Source organism: Microcaecilia unicolor, chromosome 5 (genome assembly GCF_901765095.1).
Source record: "Microcaecilia unicolor chromosome 5, aMicUni1.1, whole genome shotgun sequence".
NCBI classification, from domain to species: domain Eukaryota; kingdom Metazoa; phylum Chordata; class Amphibia; order Gymnophiona; family Siphonopidae; genus Microcaecilia; species Microcaecilia unicolor.
Window position 1 is genome coordinate 156737119 of NC_044035.1, and position 27297 is coordinate 156764415.

Below are 27297 nucleotides of genomic sequence, written 5' to 3' on the forward strand. Positions count from 1 at the left end.
CTTGCCGTGTGGCCATTTCAGGAGGGGAGCACTTACCGCCACCCATTGAGGTGGCGGTAAGGGCTCTCGTGCTAACCGGACAGTGTGTGGCGCTGCCTGATTACCGTCAGTTAACCCAGGAGGTAAACAAAATGGAATTAAATTTCCATAGTGCTGGAAATGGCATGTGCTGGGGATGGAATTACCGCCAGGCAGCTGCAGTAGCTCGGTGTTAGTTCCAGATTAGCGTGTGGCAAGCGGATTGGTCAAGCTGTGTTAGTACTTTTTAAGTCACATTAAGGCCCCAATAGCATGACTTAAGGCCCTAATGCTGCTTGATGAATTCCTCCTTAAGTGCAGTTATGTGTGTAACTGCAAATTAGTGCCAATTAGCACCAATTAACTCCAATTATCAATGATTATTCATTGCTAGTGCCAATTAGTGCTTAATTTATTATTATTATTTATGACATTTAAAAAAGGCCCGTTTCTGACACAAATGAAACGGGCGCTAGCAAGGTTTTCCTCAGCTCCACTGCAGCCACCCATGTCCAGCGACCCTCCTCTCCCCCTGCAGCCACCCATGTCCAGCGACCCTCCTCTCCCCCTGTGCCCACTGCAGCCACCCATGTCCAGCGACCCTCCTCTCTCCCCTGCCCCTCCTCCAGCCACCTATGTCCAGCGACCCTCCTCTGGACATGGATCAGCTGTGAGGCATGTTTTTTTTTTCCCCGGGTTCTGAAGTTGACATCATAATGGCTATGGTGATGTCAGCCTGATCTACGGAGCCTAGCAGACCAACTTGGAATGAGCCACGGTCCCAGGCAGCAAGTCAGAACGTTGGAGGTGAGAATTATTATATAGGATGACATTTATATCCCAACCAAGTTTGAGTTCAAGGTGGCTTACAATAAACAGTATTGGATACATAACAAAGAATAACGCATAAGAAAAAGAATCCAATTTTACATTACAGTATCATAAACATACTGGGATAGCTATGAATGTTTAACATTTTGAAAATCTATTATGAATGAGAAATTGTACATGAAGCAAAGAGAAAGTTAGTGGTAAGTAGAGTAATAACTAATTCAGGTAACAATTAACTTATGTATGTAACTGTAGCATTACTCTGTTGTTTGGCAGTGAGTTACTTTCATGACATTCAAGAACAGTTCATAAAGCTGGATTGTGCCACAAGTTAGGCCTGTGCAAGGGAATTAGGTATCCTAGGTGAACCTTCAGTCTTGTACCCCTTCCCGTCACACAACTGATTTTCAGTCCCATAAGTCACTCCCAGCCCCTAGAGATTTTGATAACTAAATTTCATAGCTATGATGAATCTACCATCCCCCCTCCCAGAACAATCCAGCAAAAACATGTGAAGAGCAACCTTATAACTGGGCACCTGCATTTACACACCCCATGCACGTTTATGGAATAATTTTCCTTTACATTATATTTGATGAAGCCTTATTATTCATTTCGTAAAGTCTTGAAAACTTACATGCTTTGAGTTTAGTAGTTCTTAGTTTATTTTAGTTTATAATGTTATGTAGTTTTTTTTGTTTTTAATAGTATTCTATAATAGAATTTGGGGCCCCAGATGTTTTTATAGAGCAGGCTGTCACCATGGCAACTAAATGGAGGCACCCCAATTATGGAATTGCCCCCACAATTTTATTTATTTATTTGGATTTTGTTCACATCTAGTTCAGTATTAGCTCAAGGTGAGTTACATTCAGGTACACTGGGTATTTCCCTGTCAGGCTCATAATCTAAGTTTGTACCTGAAGCAATGGAGGGTTAAGTGACTTGCCCAAGATCAAAAGGAGCAGCAGTGGAATTTGAACTGGCCCCATCTAGATGGCGAGACCAGTGCTCTAACCACTAGGCCTCTCCTCCACTCCTGGGACACAGGGAGGACAATTTTGAAAATCTATTTGCATAGGCAAATACCAATAAACCAACTGAACTGGGTAAAAAGGCACTTGTTGAAAATGGGCTTTCCTAAAAGCACCCAGACATATGAATGGTTCAAATGGAAAGTGTTAACACAAAAGCTATGCTAATGAGGTAATGAGATGCAAAAGTACGAAAAATAGCCCATTACCTACTAGCACAGCAAAAAGCTACAGGTTCTAATATACAAAATGAATTTCATTAACACTAGCAATTGATGTGCATGATTATCCTATTCTTTCAAATGCCAACTGTATAATTATTCCTGCTGAGAATTACTACCACTTATACAACCAAACTCTGACTGTAAATCAGCATATGGAATGGGTAGACCTTTGAAATGTCCTCCCCTTCTCCCAAACTCTCCCACTCCTAATATTGAAAGCCCAGAAGTGTTAGAAATCCCAGTAGGAGGAAGAGAAATGATTCCTCCTCCTGCAAAGCTGAATAGTATGTGCCCTACAACAATAAGCTGTAATAGCACTTGATATTTATTTATTTATTCACTGCACTCCTCTTTTCATTGGTCCCTTCATTGACAGCTGTCAATGAAGGGTCCAATCCTTGTCCGTTCATTAGTTCTGAACAGGGACTGGTCTATTCACCAATTTAACCAGAAGAATCTCTGGCTGCTGCACTAAATCTAGTTGCAAGATTTAATACTTAGCTGAAAACCTAGCTGGTGAGGTTCAGCTGAATATTTTCCTCAGAACAGCAGCTAAAATTAGCTGCTTACCTTACCCATTTAAGGGAGAAACCACCCTTGTGACTGCTCTCCAGTCCTTCCTATAGACAATAGCATGTTAAATCTTGCCATGTTTAAATATTGATCTGATTGGTTACATACATTAAAGGCCAAGGTTAATGCCTTTAGTAAATCATCCCCCTAGTTCTGTTGTTATAGCTATTGAAGTTCTGGTGTCTGTATGAAACATGCTGAGGAAAGGGTCTCAGCTCCCTCCAAAGTTTCCATACTGAAGACGTTCAAGGTGGATCTCTGTTTCCAATGACACTAGAGCAATGCATGCTTCATAAGGAGAAATTTTGCTTTATGCTCCACAGATCGACTCTTATGATGTGACTGTTTCAGAGGATCTTGGAGAAATTTATCTGGTCAAAATTGAGAAATACAAATACTGGTATGAAGATGATTGGTACTGCAAATCCATCACTGTGAAGACCCCCTATGGAGATTATTTGGAGTTTCCCTGCTACAGGTGGATAACTACCAATAAGGAACTTATACTCCGAGATGGGAGAGGTCAGTAGTTTTAACTATGGAGCATACATTTTATAGGTCATGTTGACAATTTGTTTATTCCTAAGGACTGCAGGGTTTCTACAGTAACAAACAGCCCCTTTTACTAAAGTGGATTAAAATTTTGCAGTTTTCATGTGTTAATGGCCAAAATTAATCCATAGCAACTGTAAGCAAAGCCTCTTTGTTAACTGTTGGGGGTGTGTGTAGCATCTTCTCATACAGGTGTTGCAGACAGTGCTGGTGATAGGATTTCTGGCATTCCCCTGCAGCCTGTTAGTCGGCGCCCCCTACCCGTCCAGCATCTCTCTTTTCTCCTCCAAACCCTCCCCTCCCCCTTCTCTCTCCCCTCCCAGGGGCAGCAGAATGCTTTTTTTGTTTGGGGGGATCCAAGCTCCGCCCCCATTTTCACCTTCAGTTCCAAAGTTCTCACACCAGTTTACATTCAGCCAATTTTTTGAAAATCACATACACGCTAATTTTATATTAGGGTGCTAAAGTTAGGCACCATTTGCGCACATATGTTATAGAATATTAGTATTTACATGTATGCAATGCACACTTATATGCATAAGTGCTAAAGCACTATTCTATAATTTACACACACAAGTCACTTAGCACATAAGTGCAAGGAATGTACAAGTAATGTTATATGCTAAAGTGCCACATTTAGGGCCCTATTTACAAAGGCGCACTAGCAATTTTAGTGCACGTTAACCATGTAGATACCCATAGGAATATTATAGGCATCTACGCAGTTAGTGTGCACTAATTTTTAGCACACGCTAAAACCGCTAGCATGCCTTTGTAAACAGAGCCCTTAGTCATGAACAGTTATGCTTACTGTAGACCTGGTAAAACTGTTCACACCTACATTTAGCTGCATAGGTGAGACATGTTTTAGCAGAGGAAAAGTTTCCAGGGCCGCCAAAGACAGTCTGCTTACCTCACTGATGCTGCTGGACGGCAGCAACATGGAAGATTAAATGAGGGCAGCAATGCAGGAAGTAGGAAGGGAGATAATAGTGCCAGATCCTATAGGAAGGGAGGTTGATAGGCTGGATTTCAGGTGGGGAGAAGAGAGGGACATGACGAGGCTGGCGTGGGGCCCCTTGCAGCACGAGTCCCTGTGCAACTGCTTCTGTTGCCCCTGCCTAAGACCAGCCCTGCCCCCCCCCAAAAAAAAAAAATTCACTGCAAACCGTTTTGGTTGTACCACAGAAAGGGGGTATATCAAATGCATGACCCCTATTAAAGGGGTGGGGAAGGAGAAGCGTGAGAGGTCTCGACTGATAGAGGTCTATAAAATAATGAGTGGAGTTGAATGGGTAGATGTGAAGCATCTGTTTACGCTTTCCAAAAATACTAGGCCTAGGGGGCATGCGATCAATCTACAATGTAGTAAATTTAAAACGAATTGGAGAAAAGTTTTCTTCACTCAATGTGTAATTAAACGCTGTACTTGCAGCAGCGGACTAAAGGAAAAGGTCAGTGGCACTGGCAGCTTAAAGGCAGCAGGATCTGGGGAGGGAGAGGGGGTCCCATATTACTGCCATCCACCTCTGCATGCAGCCCTGTTCTGCATATCTACCTTTGTAAATTCTTTGTAAATGAGTGATTAGCATTTTTTGAGTTGGTTAAGTTATCCATTCAGAGGCTGAATTTCACTATTGTATGGGCAACTTTTGGGCCTTGCCCTGAAACACTTCTGACCCTGCCTCTAGCAAACAGGTAACCATTGACCATTTAGGGACATACTTATCAATGTGGGCTAGTCTTAGGGGCATAGTTATCAATGTGGACTACCGTTAAGATGTGTTATGTATACTGTTAACCCCAGTTATCAGTAACTAGGTCTCATTGCATAAAATGGTACCTGTGCTAAAATAGCATGAGTTAGTGGTAAAATAACACATCTTAATGGTAGCCCACATTGATTACTAAGCCCCTTAGTAACTTAGATGGACACGTATTATTCATTGTCCGGAGTGCAGTTTTTTTTAATAAAAGTAATTTATGTGGTCAGCACCAGCTTTCAATTGCATAAGTACTTTTGAATATTGACCTGAAAGATATCATATGTTAGGTCTTGACAAATATTTATTAAATCTAGGAGCTAGCAGTCGCATGCCCCCTAGGCCTAGTATTTTTGGAAAGCGTAAACAGATGCTTCACATCTACCCATTCAACTCCACTCATTATTTTATAGACCTCTATCATATCATATTTCCCCTCAGCCGCTCACTGATTGGCGCACCTAGGAAAGCCCACTTAGACATGGCATAAGTGATTGCATCTAACTTTTGGTGTGCCAAAGTGAGTTTGCACCAGTGTTGTTAAGTGCCTAAGTGCCATTATGGAATTGGCATTAAGCATGCCTCATTGTGGTGCCTACTTCTTGGTGCCAAAATGTAGAATTGCCCCCATTGTGTTGATTTTTTTTTTTTTTTGGGGGGGGGGGGGGGGGAATTCTTTTTATTGTCAAAGCAAATACCAGTACAGCCAGACCAAGAATCAGCAGTAAACGTATGCAATGCACCAAGTATGCAAACTGTAACAACAGAACAAAAACAATTTCATTTTCATATTTTTGTATAGAAAGTCCCCTCTGTTATCCACCCCCAAAACGAACCCTCTTGCACCCCACCCCTCCCCTCTTCAATCCAAGTAGCAACATGGCCTCACCTTGCCAAATTAAACATTGCAGAACTGGAGCCAAAACAGTATCTCATCTCATCACAGTCTACCCCAGACCATCAGAGTTTGTGTTGATGTTTAAGTTTAATTGTATTGTACTTTGATTCATTCTAAACCGCTCTTTACTTTGGTTCTAAGCAGTACATACAATTTTAAATCAAATCGATAAATTATCTATGTAAAGTTATATATGTTATTTCATCACTGAATATGCATATAACTTTAAACAGATGACATATCCATTTACAGTTATATGGTACCCATCCATCTGAATATCTATCTATCTCCTTGGGGCCCTTTTACTAAGCCGGGTAAGCGTCTACGCCAGGGGCATAGCTGCTATGGGGCCACGGGGGCTTGGGCCCCCGTAGATTTGGCCCTGGACCCCCCTGCCGGCGACCCTCTCAACCACCCTCCTGCCACCAACCTGCCGCTTGCTACTTTTGCTGGCAGGGGACCCCAACCCCCGCCAGCCGAAGACTTCTTCCTTCGTTTGGTTTCTCAGTCTGATGTCCTGCACATACAACGTGCAGGATGTCAGACTCACAGAAACAGAACAAAGCCCTGCAAGGCTTCGTTCTGTTTCTGTGAGTCTGACGTCAGACTGAGAAACCAAACAAAGGAAGAAGACTTTGGCTGGCGGGGGTTGGGGTCCCCCTCCAGCAAAGGTAGGCAACGGCGGGCGGGAGGTCGAGAGGGTCATCGGCGGGGGGGTTCAAAGTTGTTGGAGGTGTTGGCAATGGCAGGGGGGGGTCGGCGGCGGGGGGGGGCTAAAATGTGCCCCTCACCTCGGCTCTGGACCCCCTTACTGCTGAAGTCAGGCTACGCCCCTGGTCTACGCGCACCAAAATGGAGTTACCGCCTGACTACCGCATGGCTCCTGCGGTAATTTCATTTTTGGCACGCGTCTGAAAAATATTTTTTATTTTTGGGCACGCGTAATGGACGTGCGCTAAGTGGCACTTGACGCACATAGGTCATTACCGCCCTTTTACTGCTAGAGCAATGGCTGGCGCTAAGATTTCAGACCCAAAATGGACATGTGGCAATTTTGATTTTGCCGCACGTCCATGTTTGGCAAAAAAAAAAAAGGCCTTTTTTACAGGCATGCTGAAAAATAGATCGGCGCATGCCCAAAACCCACGCCTACACTACCGCAAGCCATTTTTCAGCGCACCTTTGTAAAAGGACCCCTTTGTGTATTATGAGTAATTAGATCTTTTTGAGTTTTGGGGTGGTTAAATCCTTTATTTACTATTATTTTTTTTCATATTTTATATCATCTTTCACTTTATTATCCCCATTTATAGTAGTAATGTTTCTTAGTGAAATCAAGAGACTATGACACTGTAAGAAACATGTAAGCATGGGCCCTTAATCTGGTCCCAGGGTATCTCCATTGACTGGTGTCTGGAATGAGTCTTCTCCAGGGAGCATCCCCAACCATGACATTCTTAGAGAGTGAGTTCTAGCCAGGGAAGAAAACCCAGGTTTTCTGCTTGGAAGCCCACAGCACAGCTACTACAGGCCCATTGTGTTAAGATTGTATTTTTCTTCATAGATATGGCACTGGCAGCCATCAACAGAGGGCTAAAACCGTTTTACAAAGTGCTGCTTTCCATCATGAAACATTGTTTTTTGTTTTTTTTTACTTCTGGCACTTGTGATGTAACATGTTAGAAGGAATGAGGAGTTCTAGCTTCTTGATTATTTCTTTTTCATGTTCTCCTCCTTGCTGCTCTTCCTTTCTTCACAGCAAAGTTGTCTCGAGATGACAAAATTCAGATTCTGAAGCAGCACAGACGGAATGAGCTGGTGGAGCGCCAAAAGCTCTTCAGGTGCGCAAAGTTCAGCTTATGAATTTGGAGGAAAGGATAACATTTATGGACTGGTGAAGAACATTTTCTCCTATATGGGAAGATAAAGAAGAGAGGTGGAGGAGTGTAAGGTAGCAAAAGATCACAGACAGAAGAGAATGTAGGTAGAAGAAAAGACAGGAGGTGATGATGTGGTGGGAGAAAGAGTGCAAAACCCATGCACTTTTTTAAAAATCTTTTGCTTCTTTATTCAGGTGGAAAGAGTGGCACCCTGGCTTCCCACTCAGCATTGATGCACACAGCCACAGTGATCTCCCTCGTGACATTCAGTTTGACAGCGAAAAAGGGGTTGATTTTATTTTAAATTACACTAAAGCGTAAGTTTTACCATTGGGGCACCTCAAAGGTTGAGCTTGATTGTAAACAACTTGGTTGGCAGGAACGCAATGCATGGCTTTTATTTATTTACTTAGGTGGTTCATAAAAGACACAGCAGTAAAAATGGTTAAAAACAAACCAACAATAATCAATAAGCGAATCTGTTGTAACCAGATGTAGGATATCAAAAAATTAATAGAAGGGGGGGGAAAGACCTTAGACAGGTGATAATCAGCCAGATTGCTGAAATTACTCACAGAGAATCACCATACTTCAATCATCGGTCACAATCCAACCTCCTCCCTTATACTGGACAAATATTTTTTTAAGAGAATTTTTATAAAAAGAATGCTACATCCACTGTGCAAATCAAAACTTTCAAGACATCAAAATGCAAAAACACTTAGCTTGAAGCAGCGTAAAGGATGGGCTACCCCGCCCAACGGACCCGTTTCGCCGGTGGGGCTTCTTCAGGGGAAAGGACGCCCAATTGATGATCACTGCTCAAATAGCAATTAGTGATGGCCTGGAAAACAAAACACATTGTGAATGAAAGAAAAATGTCCCACATACCCAACAAAACTGAGTGAAAAGAATTAAAGGAAACACACACTCACTGCTTGACGGTCTGGCTGGAAGCTCAAAATGGGGCTGCTGTGCAAGACGCTGCAAAAAATGGGCATCTTTCATATGCTTTACGGCCCATTGTATGGCTACACCAGCGTATCAAAACAACTAAACAGCTGTGTACAAAATGGCCGGCTAACCCACAAGTTGTGTACCTGGGGGCTACAAAAACATGTCAAAGTAATAAGCGTCTTTTGTGCTTTATGGTCAATAGTATTTCTATACTAGCGTGTCAAAACGACTGAACAGCTGTGTACAAAATGGCCGGCTAACCCGCAAGTAATGTACCTAGTGGCTAAAAAGCAAGGACGCACAACTGCAAAAACATGTTGCAGTGAACCAACACCGTTCAATGCCAAGGTACTTGAAAAAGAGAATATAAAAAAAACCCAAAGTAAGGTAAAAAGTAATGAAAAAGGGACCAATGTTGGAAAAAAAACCCAAAGTCAGAAAATAGGCACAATAAACTAGATGTGTGTGCCTGACAAAGTAAAGACTGTCCCCGACTCCATCCCCCAAAAAAGGGAGGAGGTTGGATTGTGACCGATGATTGAAGTATGGTGATTCTCTGTAAGTAATTTCAGCAATCTGGCTGATTATCACCTGTCTGAGGTCTTTTCCCCCCTTCTATTAATTTTTTGATATCCTACATCTGGTTACAACAGATTCGCTTATTGATTATTGTTGTATTTCACAAACTAAAGTGGAGTTTTCCCCTTTTTTGTGCTTGTTACCTGGGTAAAAACAAACCAACAAATTCTTCTGTAGCCGAGGATGAAAGCAAAAAGCCAAATGGATAGGTTAATGCCCATCAAAGTGTCATCCCAGCAAAATCAGCACCTGCCCCAACCTAGCACCCTGCATTCCATTTGAATGCCTAAGAAATGGAACAATCCTCATTCTACTACTACTATAAATCATTTCTATAGCGCTACCAGTCGTACGCAGCGCTTCACAATTTAACATGAAGAAAAGACAGTCCCTGCTCAAAAGAGCTTACGATCTAAATCAAGACAGACAGACAGGACAAATAAGGGAAAGGGTAGGACAGACAGATAGGACACATAGGGAAAGGGACTATTGAAGAGAGGAAGACAAGACAAAGGTTACGAGCAGGTGACAAGTTAGGAATTAAAAGCAGAATCAAACAGGTAGGCCTTTAGCCTGGATTTGAAGGCGGCCATGGATGGAGCTTGACGTAAAGGCTCAGGGAGTCTATTCCAGGCATAAGGAGCGGCAAGATAAAAGGAACGGAGTCTGGAGTTAGCGATGGAGGAGAAGGGTACAATTAAGAGAGATTGGCCTAGTGAATGGAGTTCCTGGAAAGGAGTGTAGGGAGAGATGAGGATGGAGAGGTAGTGAGGGACAGCAGAGTGAATGCACTTATAGGTTAATAAGAGGAGCTTGAACTGTATAAGGAAACTGATAGGGAGCCAGTGAAGTGACTTCAGAAAAGGGCTGATATGGGCATATTCTCTGCTCAGAATAACCATGGCAGTTGTATACTGTTTAACACATGACTAGAAAACCCACGATAACAAATATTTGGTTTATGATAACAATAGTATCCTCTAGTAAGAACCTGCCAGCATTCCCATTCATTTCCTCTGCCCCAGGTGATTATTAACACATTATAATGCCCCAAGGGGCCTATTAACCAACCTGTAGTAAAGCTTTGGAGAAATTTAATGCATATTAGTAGCAAAACAACCCTTGTTGTAATGTAAAGGAGGTGTGGCCAGAAAGTAGGGGAAAGTAGCTATGGCGTTAATTCATATTAATGCAGAAGAGTAAAGTACACTTCTATAGGCGAAGTAAAACATCTGAAATAACGATCTGCTTTACTGTTAACATTTTATAATAATACCTAATATGTGTTCCATCCTCAATCTTCCCCTCCCCCCTCCCCTTCCTGCCATTAATATAAAGTCCCATGTTAAGTGCTTAACACTGGATTTAATGCACATAATTTACATTTTACATTTACATTGGCACTTATATCCCACAAGATCCCAAAAGAGCTCTCTACTACTACTATAAATCACTTCTATAGCGCTACCAGTCATACGCAGCGCTTTACAATTGAACATGAAGAAGACAGTCCCTGCTCAAAAGAGCTTACAATCTAAATCAGGACAAACAGACAGGACCAAAAAGGATAAGGGAAGGACAGACAGAAGGACACAAGGATAAGATAAAAGTTACAAGTCAGGAGTCGAAAGCAGCATCAAACAAGTAGGCCTTTAGCCCGGATTTGAAGGCGCCAGGGATGGAGCTAGACGTAATGGCTCAGGAAGCCTATTCCAGGCATAAGGTGCGGCGAGATAGAAGGAGCAGAGTCTGGAGTTAGCGATGGAGGAGAAGGGTGTAATTAGGAGAGATTTGCCTAGTGAACGGAGTTCTAGGGAAAGAGTGTAGGGAGAGATGAGGGTGGAGAGATAGTGAGGGGCTGTAGAGTGAATGCAGCTCTCTACAATTTACAATAAGATAAAGTACAAGGCATTCCTTGTGAGCTACACAGTTTGAAAATATATTCCATTACTTAATAAATAAATAAATAGTTGAAAAGGATATGATTTAATAGCTTTCTTGAACTATTTAGTCTGACTTATTATTCTGATATTCAAATAATTCCACCATTTTAAAGACTGAAAAGAAAATAATCCATCAAAAACAGACCTATAAATAACACCCTTTGGACTGGGATACTGCAATAAGAAAGCCAATCTGTGACATTGTGAAAGAATCACAAGATCTCATAAATATGCAGGAGCAAAACCATTTAAAAATAGAAAAAGTGATCGTACACAATTTAAATACAACTCTTGCCCTCACAGGCAACCAATGCAATTTTTGTAAAAGTGGGGCAGCTGGTTCATAATGAGACGTACTAGAGATCAATCTAGCTGCTGTATTTTGAAGTGTCTAGAGTTTTTTTTCCATAAGTCTTCCGACAAGCCTACTAATATTGCACTGCAATAATCTATTTGAGGTAAAATTAAAGACTGCCAAATGTCTAAAGGCACTAAAATTCAAGTTTGATCTTAATCTCCTCAATCTTTTCATATTATAGAATCCTTTATTCAAAATTTGATTCACATGGGATTCGACTGTACTCACTATGAGTTAATGTATTTTTAATCCTTATTAACCACTTGGGGTAAATTCTATAAGTGGCGCTGAAATTGAGGCACCGGGATGAGTGCAAATTCTATAACAGCAATTCCATGTGGAATTGCCTTTATAGAATACTAGCATAAGTTCAAAGTTTTGTGCCTAACTTTAGGTGTGAGCACTTACACCATGTCAAAAGCTGGTGTAAATGTTTGCATCTAGCACCTGGCAGTTAGGTGCGTAACCCCTAGTTTTCTACAACATGTGTGCTTAATTTCTAGGCACACCCCTGACCCACTCATGATCGTCCCATAGCTACACCTCCTAGAAGTTGTGCATGACAAAAAATGAGCGCGTAGCTTCTAGAATAGCGACTAAGGTCAGTTGCATTCACAACTGCCAATTAATGTCAATTAACACCAGTTAAAGACAATAATTGGCTGTTCACTCCAACTAACAGCCAATTATTAAATTAATTTGCATGCGCAACTGACCTTCTTCTATAAATTAGGCGCCCAGCTTTGCACGCTAACCCCAGATTCTATAAATGGCACCCAAAATTCCGTGTGCTAATTTTAACACATGTCAAATTTATGTGTGCAATTTAATTGAGTAATGAGTGAATTAATGCCAAATGGATGCTAACAAAAAGGCATACCCTAACAATCCAACTTAAATGCCTTAACCCTGCGACATAACGAAACCAAAGCTAGAACTGGACATAACTTAACTCTTCCTCCTTATGATTCCCAATGTGTTTGTCACACATGAACTTTACTCTATCATAACCTCACTATGTATTTGTTCAAACCAGTACTGGCGATCGCCTCTACGGTACTATGTAAGCCACATTGAGCCTGCAAATAGGTAGGAAAATGTGGGATACAAATGTAACAAATAAATAAAATAAAATAAATAAACAATTATTGGTGTTAATTGGCAACAGTTTGGATTTGTGCTTGCATCTTGCTAAGTGCAATTCGTAAGAACATAAGAACAGAAGAGTAGCCATACTGGGTCAGACCAGTTGTCCATCAAGCCCAGTATCCTGCTTCCAACAGTGGCCAAGCTAGGTCACAAGTACCTGACAGAAACCCAAATAGTAGCAACATTCCATGCTACAAATCCCAGGGCAAGCAGTTGCTTCCCCATCCCATGTCTGTCTCAATAGCAGACTATGGACTTTTCCTCCAGGACCTTGCCTAAACCTTTTATAAACTCAGATAAGTTAACCACTGTTACTGCATCCTCCAGCAAAGAGTTCCAGAGCTTAACTATTCGTTGAGTAAAAAAATATTTCCTCCTGGTAGGGGCAGGGGTTGTTCACTACACATGTGTTGTACTGTAGAATTTGGAGAAGCTGTACCTAATTTACATGGGAGGATTTACACCAGGTTTCAGTTGGTTTAAATCCTCAAGCCACTCACTATTCTGCAAACAGCACCCAACTTGAAACTTCCATTAAACATCTAACACACTCTAGTAAATAGTGCCTTATCACTTCCTCTGTATGGAGCAGTTCCTGGCTATTAATACAGCATATGTGAGAGACAATTTTCAAAGTCATTTACCTTAGTAAATAGCAACTTCTCTGGGTGAAATAGCTTGACCTAAAATTACACTCTAGCTGGCTAAAAATGACTTTAAATGGTGTGAGTACTCTTAACTTTTTAATCCTGTGACTGTGTTCAGCATTGGGGGAGGGGGTAGGAAAGACACATGTGCAATGCATTTTCAAATGTACATATAGGCTAAAAGCACCTGAGTGCATTCTAAAATGTTTCTTCAGTGGTGAAAGTCAGTTTTGTTCTCTGTATTATCTATAATGTTCTGTAACTAGCTCTTCCCCCCCCCCCCCCCCCCACCCCTGGCAGTCTCTGTTGCTCCTCATGCATGGGTGGCGCAAAGATATCCTTACTGGCCAGAGGTTGGAATCACAATGAACTGGCTAGCAGGACCACCACGGTGACAATTCTCTTTCCTCCCCGAGGATGAATGTAGCACTTCTGTCACGCACTTAGTGCAAATTCTATAATGGCATCCTGGCGCCAAAATTCCATTATAGAATACTAGTTTTGCATTGGCGTGTCCATTTGTAGGTGTTCTCTCTTATGCCATGTCAATGGGACATGCCTAAGTGCACCAAGTGACACACACAGTTGACAGCATTCTATAAATTATGCACCTAACTGGGAGACATGCCCATGGCCCTCTCATCATCCACCCACATGTTCACCCCTTGCAGATAGGCACTACCTTATAGAATAGTGCCTTTGATACACATAAGTAGCACTTACCTCTAGGTGCCATTTTATAGAATTGCCCCGTAGTTTTAAAATATATTTTATTTAACCCAATTGCTGATACTTGCCCCTGAGAATTACTACAGGGTTGGAGTAGGACTGACCAGCTCCCTGTAGGGCAATATCTGACGTTCGAGGGCGGAGCTCCCGATGAAGCATTTGGGAAACAGAAACTTTCTGTCGAGCACACCCTCCAATCCACACATAGCCCAGATAGGTGTTATTATTCAGTATTTTGGTTTTAAGACAAATTAAAACCAGAGTTATAGTACAGATTATGTTAGCGGAGGTTTTGACTAATGAGGAACCTGTATCATGATCTTGATGGTGAAATATGCTTGAGATTGATAACAGTCTGTAATTCACGAGTATATACAGTGAATACAGAGTTTCTGAAGTCTTTCCTCCTTAAAGAATTGTTCTCATTATTTTCCTTCTTGCCTTTATAGTTTGGTAGTAGATATATTTTAAGCAATTTCAAACAATTCATATGCAAATATTACACAGAAAAGGAAACTTGAGGGCAACATGAAACTACAAAGCTATAAAAAGAAGGAAAAAAAGCTTCAGTACACAGCCTTCTAAGTTAAATTTCATTGTAAGGAGGGCACAGCATTCCCAAAGGGGAGACAATAAATAAGGCAGAAACAATCTAACCAAGAACATAAGAATAGCCATGCTGAGTCAGACCAATAGTTCATTGAGCCCAGTATCCCGCTTCCAAAAGTGGCCAAGCCAGGTCACAAGTACCTGGCAGAAACCCAAATCGTGGCAAGATTCCATGCTACCAATCCCAGGGTAAGCAGTAGCCTCCCATGTCTGTCTCAATAGCAGACTATGGATTTTTCCACCAGGAACTTGTCCTAACCTTTTTTAAACCCAGATATGCTAACTGCTCTTACCACATCCTCCGGCAAAGAGTTCCAGAGCTTAACTATTCATTGAGTGAAAAAATATTTCCTCCAATTTGTTTAAAAGGTATTTCCATATAACTTCCTGGAGTGTCCCCTAGTCTTTGTACTTTTGAAACGAGTAAAAAATCAGTTCACTTCTACTTGTTCTACACCACTCGGGATTTTGTAGACCTCAATCATATCTCTCCTCAGCCGTCTCTTTTCCAAGCAGAAAAGCCCTAAACTGTTTAACCTTTCCTCATGTGAGAGGAGTTCCACCCCCTTTATCATTTTGTTCCCTCTTCTTTTAACCTTTTCTAATTCCACTATATCTTTTTTCGAGATACAGTGACCAGAACTGAACGCAATACTCAAGGTGAGGTCGCACCATGGAGTGATATAGAGGCATAATAGTAATTTTGGTCTTATTCATCATCCCTTTGCTAATAATTCCCAGCATCCTGTTTGCTTTTTTGACACAACACAAGTGTATCAAAGTGCAAGCTTGACTCCTAAATAAATGCAGACATTAAAGTGGACTAACAATCTCAGGAACCTACAGATCCCTTTCAACAGAAGAAGCAATAGGTCAGTTATCGCTCATGAAAAACAATAATGGATAAATTATCCATTGAAGTAGGGTCATATATTGAGCAGTGCTATCTAGATGTTCAGGGCTGTCGAGTACCGGGTTAAAGATAGTCAGTGGCTGCCTTTCTGAATATTGTCCCCCAGTGTATTGTCCTGCAACTGTTTTCTCTCTATCACAGTATGTCTATATCCCAAATATTGTGCTTTAACCAGGATTTTTCTTAACAGGATAGAGAATCTCTGTGTGAATCGCTTTATGCACATGTTCCAGTCTTCATGGAGTGACTTTGCAGATTTTGAGCAGATCTTTGTTCGGATTAGTAACACAATTTCAGGTGAGCTTTCAGTCTTTGAGACTACATGCAAGAGAAAGCGATAAAAACTCTACCAGTATGCTACCTGCTTTAATCTACCCAGTAGCCTTTATTGCTTGATGTCCTTCTACATAGAGCTTACCAAGAGCAAATGATCTAAGTGAATCATTTTCACTGGTAGGTAAAGGGTCAAGCATTTGATGTACTGCCTTTTTGTGGTACAACCAAAGCAATTCACATTTATTATATGTAGCTACTTGCCCTGTCCCCAGTGGGTTCACAGTCTAACTTTTTTGCACTTGGGGCAATGGAGAGTTATGTAACTTGCCCAGGGTTCGAGGAGCCACAGTGGGAACTGAACTCAAATCCCCATGTTCTCCGTCCACTGAGCTAACCTTAGGCTACTCCTCCACTCAACTGGAATGAAACCTGGACTATTAATCCTCTAGTTATAATTTATTATGACATTTCTACCCCACATTTTCCCAAGAAACCTCACGTTCAGTGCACTTTATATAACAAATTAAGAAGCATTACAAGACAATTAGTATTAAAATAAGAATACTACTATTGAAAAAAACTCTTTACATATTTGCTGAACATAGATCTAAAGAAGTAGGCTTTAAGTAAACTTCTAAACGACATATACTCAACTGAGTGTCTGCTATATTTGGGTAATGAGTTCCAGAGTTTGGTACTGTAATCCCTAGTGCATTATATGGTGATCAACTAATTTTAAAATTTACAATGCTTTGGACCAACTGTTTATGCCAAGGAAATCCACCACTGAACACCTAGAAGCAAACCTCCCTCTCTAACTTTCCTTACATAAGAGGCATGCTCTTCTGAAACCATGGTTTCCCATTAGCCTTTCCTGTCATGTTGCCTTGTAGTCAAAAGCACCCTTCACCTGCAGGGTTAGTTTATATATACATGCACCTCCTTCCACTGTGCCTCATTATATCCAGAAACACCACCCCTATCTATTTTGCCATTTAATTTTAACGCTTCTCCCTCTCATATATAGACTCATGAACTCTCATTTTGCAGTGGTCCTTTATAAGCAAAGGTGCCTCCCAGGACTTCTTACATCTAAATACACCTGTATTCCCACCTGCAGATTCCATTTGTTCCCAGAATCTCCCCCACAGCTCACTTTCACACCTTCAGATGCTCCTATCTCTCAGTCCCCCCTTGCACTAAACATAAAGATGGAAATTTCCAAAGCCATCTACATGGATGACAAGTGCTTTAGCAATAGAAACTGGCCACCTGAAAACTGCCCTCAGCATGGAACAATGTGTACGCTTTTAGCTATGTTAATAGCAGGGACATAGCCATGAGGGCCTGGGTGGGTCATGAATTCCTTCCTCAACTTTGGAGTCCGGTCCACCCAGTCAGTGGCAGCAGCATAGGCCACTGAGAAGAGAACTGGAGGTGGTGTTAACATCTGCACTGCCCAAATTAACCTTAAGCCCCACCCCAAAATCTGTCCCAGCTACATCCCTGGTTTATTTATTTATTTAGATTTTGCTCACACCTTTTTCAGTAGTAGCTCAAGGTGAGTCACATTCAGGTCCAGTGGATATTTCTCTGTCCCAGGAGGGCTCACAATCTAAGTTTGTACCTAAGGCAATGGAGTATTAAGTGACTTGCCCAAGATCACAAGGAGCAGCAGTGGGATTTGAACCAGCCACCTCTTGATTGCAAGACCGGTGCTCTAACCACTAGGCCACTCCTCATTAGGAGGAATTTCCAGGGGTGTGAAATGGTCAGGGAAGTAAAGTAATGTGCACTGTTTTCCATGAAAAACATGCTGACATGTAACACAGATGGAAATGTCTGCAAGCATATTGTACCCATGGTGATTTTTAATTGTTTGAAAATTGTGCAAAGTTCATGGGTTAAACGTACGCACAGAATGTGTCCTAATGCAGGCACTTTGAAAATTGCAACCAAAATACTGATATTTTTTTCACATGAGTCCTGTGAGGTATCCTGTTTTAGACACCGATTATTCTACTAGGGAGTTCGAAGGCCAGAAGTTTATGGCTGTGGCTGTTCTTGTGCCTCTGCAGAATATGTCATGCAACACTGGCAGGAAGATTTCATGTTTGGCTACCAGTTTCTGAATGGCTGCAATCCTGTCCTGATCAAGAAGTGCAAGGAAATCCCCCAGAATTTTCCTGTGACCACCGAGATGGTAGATTGCAGCCTTGAGAGGAACCTATCACTGGAAGAGGAGATACAGGTATAGCATTAAAGAAATAAAATTTGCACCCAAATGGCACGCATCACTGCTCTGTGGAGGAGGGACTAAATGTATCCGTACAGCGCGGCGTACACCTAGTAGCACTTTGGAAACGACAAGTCGTAGCGACAGAAAATGAAATGATTTCATTCTGAATGGTGACATGGCTGTGCATTCTTTTCTGTAGCAGGGGAATATCTTCATAGTGGATTATGAGCTTCTTGATGGCATCTCTGCCAATGCAACGGATCCCTGCACAATACAGTACTTGGCAGCTCCCATCTGTCTGCTGTACAAGAACATGGAAAACAAGATCGTGCCCATTGCTATCCAGGTGAGCTTAATTTTCATGGTGCTTTCTCACACAGACCAGAGAAATTGGTGGTGGTGGTAGCGGAGATGGTGGAATATAATTGACAGTTCATGGTATGTGAATGATTTGGGGAAGGGGGGGGGGGGGGTTGAACATGTTTTTGAGGATTAATATGAAAAACTAAAGGTATTGCACATGACTGAGTGGATGAGCACACAGGGGCAGGGCTGGTCTTAGCAATTGCTGGGCCCTGTGCAGACCAGTTCAGTGGGACCCTCCACCTACCCCTCTGTGCTCCCCTGGCCTGCGTCCACCACCATAAGCCATTTTTTATCAGAGTTTAAAAGGAGGTTTAGAGCTCTCGGAACCCCACCTCACCCCATATCTTGATGTGCATCCAGCACGTTACAGTAGAGAGCGGCAGACAGCGGCAGCCATTTTTATATCCCGTCAGTTGCCGAACCCAGGAGCCTCCTTGCTGCTACATCCTGCCCTTGCAGAAGCAGGAAGACATATCAAAAGAGGGCGGGACACAACAGCAAGGAGGCTCTGGGCTCGGCAGCTGACAGGATATGAAAATCGCTGCCACAGCCTGATGCTCTCTACTACAATATGGATGCACAATAAGGAATAGAGCAGGGAGTTGTTCCGAGACAGGAGGATAGATGTGCCAGACATGCGGGGCCTCTAGGAGTGTGGGGCTCTGTGCAACCGCCCCTGTCGCCCCTGCCTAAGACTGGCCCTGCACAGGGGTATGTCATACGAGTATGTGATCAGTTATTAGAAGGCATGCAAGATTTGACCAGGCTTTAGAAGGTCCACTGCAGTATGTGCACCTCTCTTTACAGCAGTTAACAGAGAGCTTAAACTTGCACCTCTCATCAGCACATCCCTAGCTCTGCTTTTCCCTATCTTGCTAGAAGTTTCAGCTCTCCTAGGAGAGTACGAGAGAGAATATTTATCTTATGAGATGCAAGTGACTTGGGATATCTGTGTTACTCTTTGATATGCTGCCTAGGTGTGTTGAGTCATAGTCAATGGCACACTTCTTTTGTCATATTCATCAGCACAGATCCAGTGATTGACCACAGTGCCCAGATTGTACACAGTGACTTTGCTCAGCCTGGGCATTGCATTCAATGATTCACATTGGTTGACCTACCATGTTCTTTATTCATTTTGTTCTCGTTCACCAATTGCAGGCCTAGTCTTAGTGCTCTGTCCACAGAAACAAGCATAATGGTTTATAAAGATGTGATTCGTTTTTAGTTTCCTAGTCTTTCGCTTAGTGAATACCACACTGTATGGCAAACTGGAGCACTTACACTGTGTCTATATCAGCTGATGATAGAAGGAACTCTAGAAAGAATAGGAGAACTCTGAGAGACAAGCTCGTAGGAACGTTGGGAGTATACTTCTCGGGGGTCCTGAACTAACAGTAAGTGACCACATAGAGGCGAACAGTATGGAAATTGTTCAGCAGGCTATTAGTGATGAAGATGAATATTTTATTTTCTTGCAAATCCTACTGTGAAACCTACTGACTGAACCATATAGCTTACTTAATGGTTGCTATACATGGAGGTCATTATGGGGGGGGGGGGGGGGCAAAGCATTTGAATGTGTGACTAGCAGGTTTAACACATGTGAATTGCTGTATGTGTGTAAGTAGCAATTTTAGAAAAACTGACATTTACCAGGGCGGTGGAGTAGAGTCAGAGTTGGAAGCAATTTTGGGTGGAGTCAGAGTCAGTAAAAATATACCAACTCTGACTCCAGCTTCAAAAAAAAAAAAGAACATTATAATATATGGTAAATTTATTGTTTTATACTTATATATACATACCTTTGTCCTGGATCTAAAGTTATATGTACCAGTACTTTAGATCCAAAACCAAAACTTTAAAGCCTAATATCAGTAGGAGTTGAAGTCAGAGCTGGAGTTGGAGTCGGACAGTAGAAAAATAGAGGATTCGGATTCATAGGTTTGGTGTAGAGGCGTATCTGGACTCCAGCGGTAGGAGGGGCCAGAGCCAGAGGGAGGGGGCACATTTTAGCCCCCCCCCCCTGCCACCAACGACTCTCTCCACCCCCCTCCTGCCGCCAACCCTCCCCCGCTGCCGTCACTTACCTTTCCTGGCGGGGGACCCCAACCCCCCGCCAGCCGAGGTCCTCGCTTTCGTTGCAGGCTGCAAGTTGCAAAGCTTCCTGTTCTTCTGAGTCTGACGTCCTGCACATACAACGCGCAGGACGTCAGACTCAGAAGAACAGGAAGCTTTGCAGCTTGCAGGCAGCCTGCTGCAACGGAAGAGAGGACCTCGGCTGGCAGGGGTTGGGGTCCCCCGCCAGCAAAGATCAGCGACGGGTTGGCGGTGGTAGGGGGGTCCAGGCCAAAATCTGCGGGGGCCCAGGCCCCTGTGGCCCCACGCAGATACGTCCCTGGTTTGGTGTACTGTTTCTGCAGCCCTGATATTTACATGTGTATACCACAGCATGCATAGATTTGAAAGAGGTGAATTCTTTGTGTGGTTTGGGTGGAAAAATTGTATTGAGGAAGTAAGGGGGATAGAAATGCCTTGCTCAGATCAATTGTTAGGGCAGAATTCAGGTTTGATCAGAGTCCAATCAGATAGGCCTGAATAGTCTGACCAGTCAGATAGGCCTGAATAGTCTGACCAGGGTCAATGATGATAAAATACTGGAAGAGTAGTGCAGTAGGAAAGACATGGCGCAGGTCAGAAGGGTGGAAAATAGAGCGGAGGCTTGGGACTTAGCTTTAGAAGTGGCAATAAGTGCAGGATCTTTAGCAAGCATTTGATTGAGAGTGATAAGAAACAGTGATGTAGCTACCGGTGGGCCAAGGTGGGCACTCTTGCCTCAGGTTCACCCAGTCTAGTAGCCCCAAAGCATCTCATTGGAGGTGCTTCACTCCTCTCTCTCTGTCCCCCCCCCCCCCCCCTTTTCACGGCAGTTATCCATCTCTCTCTGAGAACCCCCTCCATCCCCATCTACCTTTGAGCCGTTGCCAGCAGCGATTCCTGTAAGCAACCTGTGCCAGCTCTGCAGGCTTTCCTCTACTGAATCCTGCCCTCAATGATGTCACTTCCTGTTTCTTCACTGGCAGGTATGCAAGACTGCAGGGCTGGTGCAGATTGCTTACTGGAATTCCTGCCGGTATCAGCTTGGAGGTAGACTGGGGAGGGAGAGAGGAGCAGATGCTGGGCAGAAGGGAGAAAGGTGACGATAGCAGGGGCAGAGGGAAAGTTAAAAAAATTGCATGCATGTACGGGGGTGAGAAAAGCCCACCCATGTTAATTCAGGGCCCACCCAAAATGGCAGGTCTGGCTACTCTCTTGATAAGAAAGAAAAATCAAAGAGATGACAGAGGACAAAATGGCTCTTCATTATGCAGAGAAAAAACAGAGAACTTTTCTTTTGAAGGAGTTGAAAGAAATATTGTGTTTGTTGGCAAAGATATAGGAGCCCTTTTGCTAAGGCGCAGTAGGCCTAACGTGGGCCTACCACACAGTAAAACGGCACTACAGCGGGATGTGCTGAGGCCTCCTGTGGTAGTTTGTCCATCAGCGTGCGCTATTCCTGTGGTAAAAAATATTTTTTATTTTCCAGGGTGGGAGGCGTGTCTAGGGGCAGAGAATAGGCATGCCTGTGCTAATCGAGTAGTGCCAACACATTACCACACGCTAACCAATTAGCACAGGAGTAGCATGGGAGCTCTTGCCACCTTCTAAATAGGTTGTGATAAGGGCTCCCAGTGGTAATATCAAAAAAATACCACCCACGGCCAGTTTTCATCCACACTAGAAAATGGCTGGAGCATGCGACAAACCCATGCACTCATCGCAGCGCCGCGCCGCGCCAGCTACTTTCTAGTGTGCCTTAGTAAAAGGACTCCATAGAATGTTGTGTAGACTTAGGAAAGTTTTATCAAACATATAAATGGCAAGTGACCGTACTCACTTGCAAATGCGCAGTACAGACTTCCCTCTCTGTCCCACCCTCGCGTCAAGACGTCATGATGTCAGAGGGTGGAACAGAGAGGGAAACGGAGTCGAATTGTTGGACGACGACGCTGCCGCCTGGAAAGGAACATCGCGCAAAACAACCTCCACCCCCCCCCCATCCCCGCCGCCGCCGCTCCCAGCCCCCCCCCCCCCCTGTATCGGGCCCCCTGCATTGACCTGACAGCGCTTCTCACCTCCTTGTGGAAGCGCTGCAGGCAGTAGCAGAGCAATCTGCTGCTGCCTGTAGTGCTTTCACATGGAGGTGAGAGGCGCTGTCAGGTCAGTGCAGGGGGCCCAGCATGGAGGGGGAAGGGAGCGGCGGCGATGACGGTAGCTGGACATGGGGGGAGGGCAGGGGGGAGAGGCCATGGTTGCTGGACTTTGGGGTGAGAGCAGGGCACAGAGGAGGGTTGCTGGACATGGGGGGAGGGGAGAGGCCAAGGGAAAGAGGAGGGTCGCTGGATATGGGGGGGGAGGATCGGTGGATGGGGTGAGGCCAGGGGAGAGAGGAGGGCTGCAATACTCGCCCATTTTTACGGGCTTTACTCGCCCGTTTTTACGGGCTTAATGGCTAGTTAGGAATAAAGGGCTAAACATTCAGCTGTCAGCAGGCAGTGTTTTTTTTGGCTGTTGCCAGTGTTATGTCTGGATATTCAATGCTGGGTCATATCCGGGCACAGGCACTGAGTATCTGTGTTTGTGCAACTGGCTATTGCTTAATTAATTTAATTTAATTTATTTATTTAGATTTTGCTCACACCTTTTTCACTAGTAGCTCAAGGTGAGTTACATTCAGGTACACTGGATATTTCTCTGTCCCAAGAGAGCTCACAATTTAAGTTTGTACCTGAGGAAATGGAAGGTTAAGTGACTTGCCCAAGATCACAAGGAGCAGCAGCAGGATTTGAACCGGCCACCTCTGGATTGCAAGACCAGTCCTCTAACCACTAGACCACTCCTCCACTCCACTTATCTGATTAAGTCAAATATTCAGCACTTAACCGCCTAAGTGAAACTGAATAAAGAGTTTATGTGATCCAGTTGGTCTGGTTAACTTAGGCGTTTAAGAGGCAGATGCAGCAACCAAACGTAAAAAAATCAAAATCGTTAAAGTCCCTAACGATTTTTAAAAAACGAAGAATGCACCAAAAAAAAAAGTCACACATGCTCAGATCGGTATTCAAACGTACAATGTATCAAAGAATCACAATACACGTCGGTAATCGGCCCCTAAATCATGCGCAGAGCAGCCAAGCGTTTTGCTGGCTGCTCTGCGCATGCTGCAAACGTAAAAACAAACAAAAAAAAAACCCACAACAAATACACGTGGCTACCCGGTCAGCAAAATCCCAAAACAAAGGATCGGGAGGGGGCAAGGGCGCTCATCAGGAGCGTCCTGTATGGACGGCCTTGCCCCCCCCCCCCCCGCTGCCCCCCACTTTCCGCCGCCCCCCCCCCCCCCGAAAAAGCAAAATGCTAGCTGCCCCGGTCCCCCTCCCTTCCTGTTCCTGTGTTCTACAGAGCTAACTCCGCCTCCCGTCATTCTTGTGCCCCGTGCCCCGCCCCCGCTGCCCCCCCTGAGGTCGACTACGCCGCTCCCCCCCTCCACCGAGACCCCCCTCCCTATTAACGACCCGAGCAGCGCCTCTCACCTCTTTCAGAAGCGCTGCACGGGCAGGAAGATCTATTGTGTTGGTTGTAGTCTCCATGACGTCTCTTCTTCCCTGGCCTAGGCCCCGCCTCCTTCTGACGTAAGTAACCTACGTCAGAAGGAGGCGGGGCCTGGGCCAGGGAAGAAGAGACGCATGGAGACTCTACAACCAACACAATAGATCTTCCTGCCTGTGCAGCGCTTCTGAAAGAGGTGAGAGGCGCTGCTCGGGTCGTTAATAGGGAGGGGGGTCTCGGTGGAGGGGGGGAGCGGCGTAGTCGACCTCAGGGGGGGCAGCGGGGGCGGGGCACGGGGCACAAGAATGACGGGAGGCGGAGTTAGCTCTGTAGAACACAGGAACAGGAAGGGAGGGGGACCGGGGCAGCTAGCATTTTGCTTTTTCGGGGGGGGGGGGGGGAGCGGCGGAAAGGGGGGAGCAGTGGGGGGGGGGGGGGCAAGGCCGTCCATACAGGACGCTCCTGATGAGCGCCCTTGCCCCCTCCCGATCCTTTTTTTATTTTTTTTATTTGATGTGTTTGATGTGTTTGCTGACGTCCTTTGGACCAATCACAGCGCTTTTAACTCTGCTAATGCGCTGGGATTGGCTCAAAGTTTGTTTATTTTTTCACTTAATGATTTTTCCTGGCACAGAGCTGTCCTAACGAGAGGTCCAGACCTCTCGTTAGTTTTCCTGCCTTTTTCCTGCGTAAAGGCAATCGGAAAAGGTTAGTGCATGTCGTTTCAATGGGGTTTTCACACTAATTGCTCATCTCCATTCCGTTTTCGTTAGCTGCTGGCTTCCTCGGTAAAAGCCCTTTGATGCATGCAACGGATCAAATTTTCCTCGTTGGAGGGTCATTAAAGGCTCATTTAGCTTTAGTGCATCTGCCTCTAAGAGTTGAATATCAGCACTTAACTGCATAAGTGCTGACTCCACCCCCGGACCACCCACAAAATAGCTGGCTTTCACTTTAGTGGTCTGTGGTAATATTCAGTGGCACTAACCGGTTAAATGCCACTAAAAATGACCAGGTAGCCCTGGACAAGTGGTTTAACCCAGCTGTTTCTGGCCGATTAAATTGCATTGAATATTGACATCTTAGTGTTTGTTCGGTAGGTTTTGTAAAGCAGTATAGGATGAATTTGTTCAAAGTTTTGTCAAGGTAGTGAATTCATCTTTAGCTGAGGGTTTGCTTCCAATTCAGTTGAAGAGGGCTGTAATGCAGATGTGATTAAAAGTAGAATAAAATAACAGAATATGTATGGAGTCCAAGAACTCTGAACTTGACACTTGAGTATTTAGCAGCCTACTACTATTGATTTATCTGTTTTTCACATTGCTTTTCTTTGGATTGTAAATACTTTCAATAGTAAAGGCATGTTAAACAAATGGACCCAATGCCCACTCATCCTTCTGTGCATTTTTGCATTTACAGCTGAGGCTCTGAGCTTTGTCTTCCCTATTGACCAGAGCAATTTCCTTAGGGGTCCTTTTACTAAGGTGCGCTGAAAAATGGCCTGCGCTAGTGTAGCCATGTGTTTTGGACATGCGAAGGTCCATTTTTCAGTGCGCACCCTAGGGGGCACTGCAGTGGACTTCACAAATTGCTCCCAGGTGCATAGCTCCCTTACCTTGGGTGCTGAGCCCCCAACCCCCCCAAACCCACTACCCACAACTGTACACCACTACCATATCCCTAAGGGATGAAGGGGGGCACCTACATGTGGGTACAGTGGGTTTCGGGTGGGTTTTGGAGGGCTCACATTTACTACCACAAGTGTAACAGGTAAAATGTACTCACTCTGTTGCTCCCCAGTATCTCTCCACACTCGTCCTTCCTGTGCACTCCGCTCCATGGATAAATCCTTCTTATCTGTTCCCTTCTCCACTACTGCCAACTCCAGACTTCGCGCCTTCTGTCTCGCTGCACCCTACGCCTGGAATAAACTTCCTGAGCCCCTACGTCTTGCCCCATCCTTGGCCACCTTTAAATCTAGACTGAAAGCCCACCTCTTTAACATTGCTTTTGACTCGTAACCACTTGTAACCACTCGCCTCCACCTACCCTCCTCTCTTCCTTCCCGTTCGCATTAATTGATTTGATTACTTTATTTATTTTTTGTCTATTAGATTGTAAGCTCTTTGAGCAGGGACTGTCTTTCTTCTATGTTTGTGCAGCGCTGCGTATGCCTTGTAGCGCTATAGAAATGCTAAATAGTAGTAGTAGGGGGGGATGGGCCTGGGTCCGCCTGCCTGAAGTGCACTGCACCCACTAAAACTGTTCTAGGGACCTGCATACTGCTGTGATGGAGCTGGGTATGACATTTGAGGCTGGTATAGAGGCTGGCAAAAAAAAAAAATTAAGTTTTTTTAGGGTGCGAGGGGGTTGGTGACCACTGGGGGAGTAAGGGGAGGTGATCCCCGATACCCTCCGGTGGTCATCTGGTCAGTTCGGGCATCTTTTCACAGCTTGGTCACAAGAAAAAATGGACCAAGTAAAGTCGGCCAAGTGCTCGTCAGGGATGCCCTTCTTTTTTCCATTATCGGCCGAGGACACCCATCTCTTAAGCACGCCCCAGTCCTGCCTTCGCTACGGTGCCGACACTCCCCCATTGAACTTTGGTTGTCCCCGTGACGGAAAGCAGTTGAGGACGCCCAAAATCGGCTTTCAATTATGCCGATTTGGGTGACCCTGAGAGAAGGATGCCCATCTCCCGATTTGTGTCGGAAGATGGGCGCCCTTCTCTTTCAAAAATAAGCCTGATATTGATACATTTAAAACAAATAGGAGAAAATATTTTTTCACTCAACAACCAGTTAAGCTCTGGAACTCATTGCCGGAGGAGGTGATGACAGTGGTTAGCGTATCTATGTTTAAAAAAGGTTTGCACAAATTCCTGGAGGGAAAACGCTAATCTCCATGTCTATCTTAATCTGCTTTTAAGATAGACATGGAGAAAGCCATTACTTATCCCTGGGATTGGTAGCATGGAATTTCGCTACTCATTGGGTTTCTGCCAGGTACTATTGACCTAGATTAGCCACTATTGGTTGCAGGATACTGGGCTTGATGGACCATTGGTCTGACCCAGTATGGCTATTCTTAAGTTTTCTCGAATGTTTTCT

General features: G+C 44.1%; 1 protein-coding gene across 1 annotated transcript in view; it reads left to right on the forward strand.

The window, feature by feature from the left end:
* LOC115470372 (arachidonate 5-lipoxygenase-like) overlaps positions 1 to 27297 on the forward strand; it is a 137906-nt gene that overhangs the window by 42551 nt on the left and 68058 nt on the right. The window contains exons 2-7 of the mRNA XM_030203480.1: positions 3004 to 3202; positions 7653 to 7734; positions 7968 to 8090; positions 15848 to 15954; positions 18012 to 18184; positions 18372 to 18518. Coding sequence (XP_030059340.1) covers positions 3004 to 3202; positions 7653 to 7734; positions 7968 to 8090; positions 15848 to 15954; positions 18012 to 18184; positions 18372 to 18518 — 831 coding nt within the window. The remainder of the gene's footprint in view (positions 1 to 3003; positions 3203 to 7652; positions 7735 to 7967; positions 8091 to 15847; positions 15955 to 18011; positions 18185 to 18371; positions 18519 to 27297) is intronic.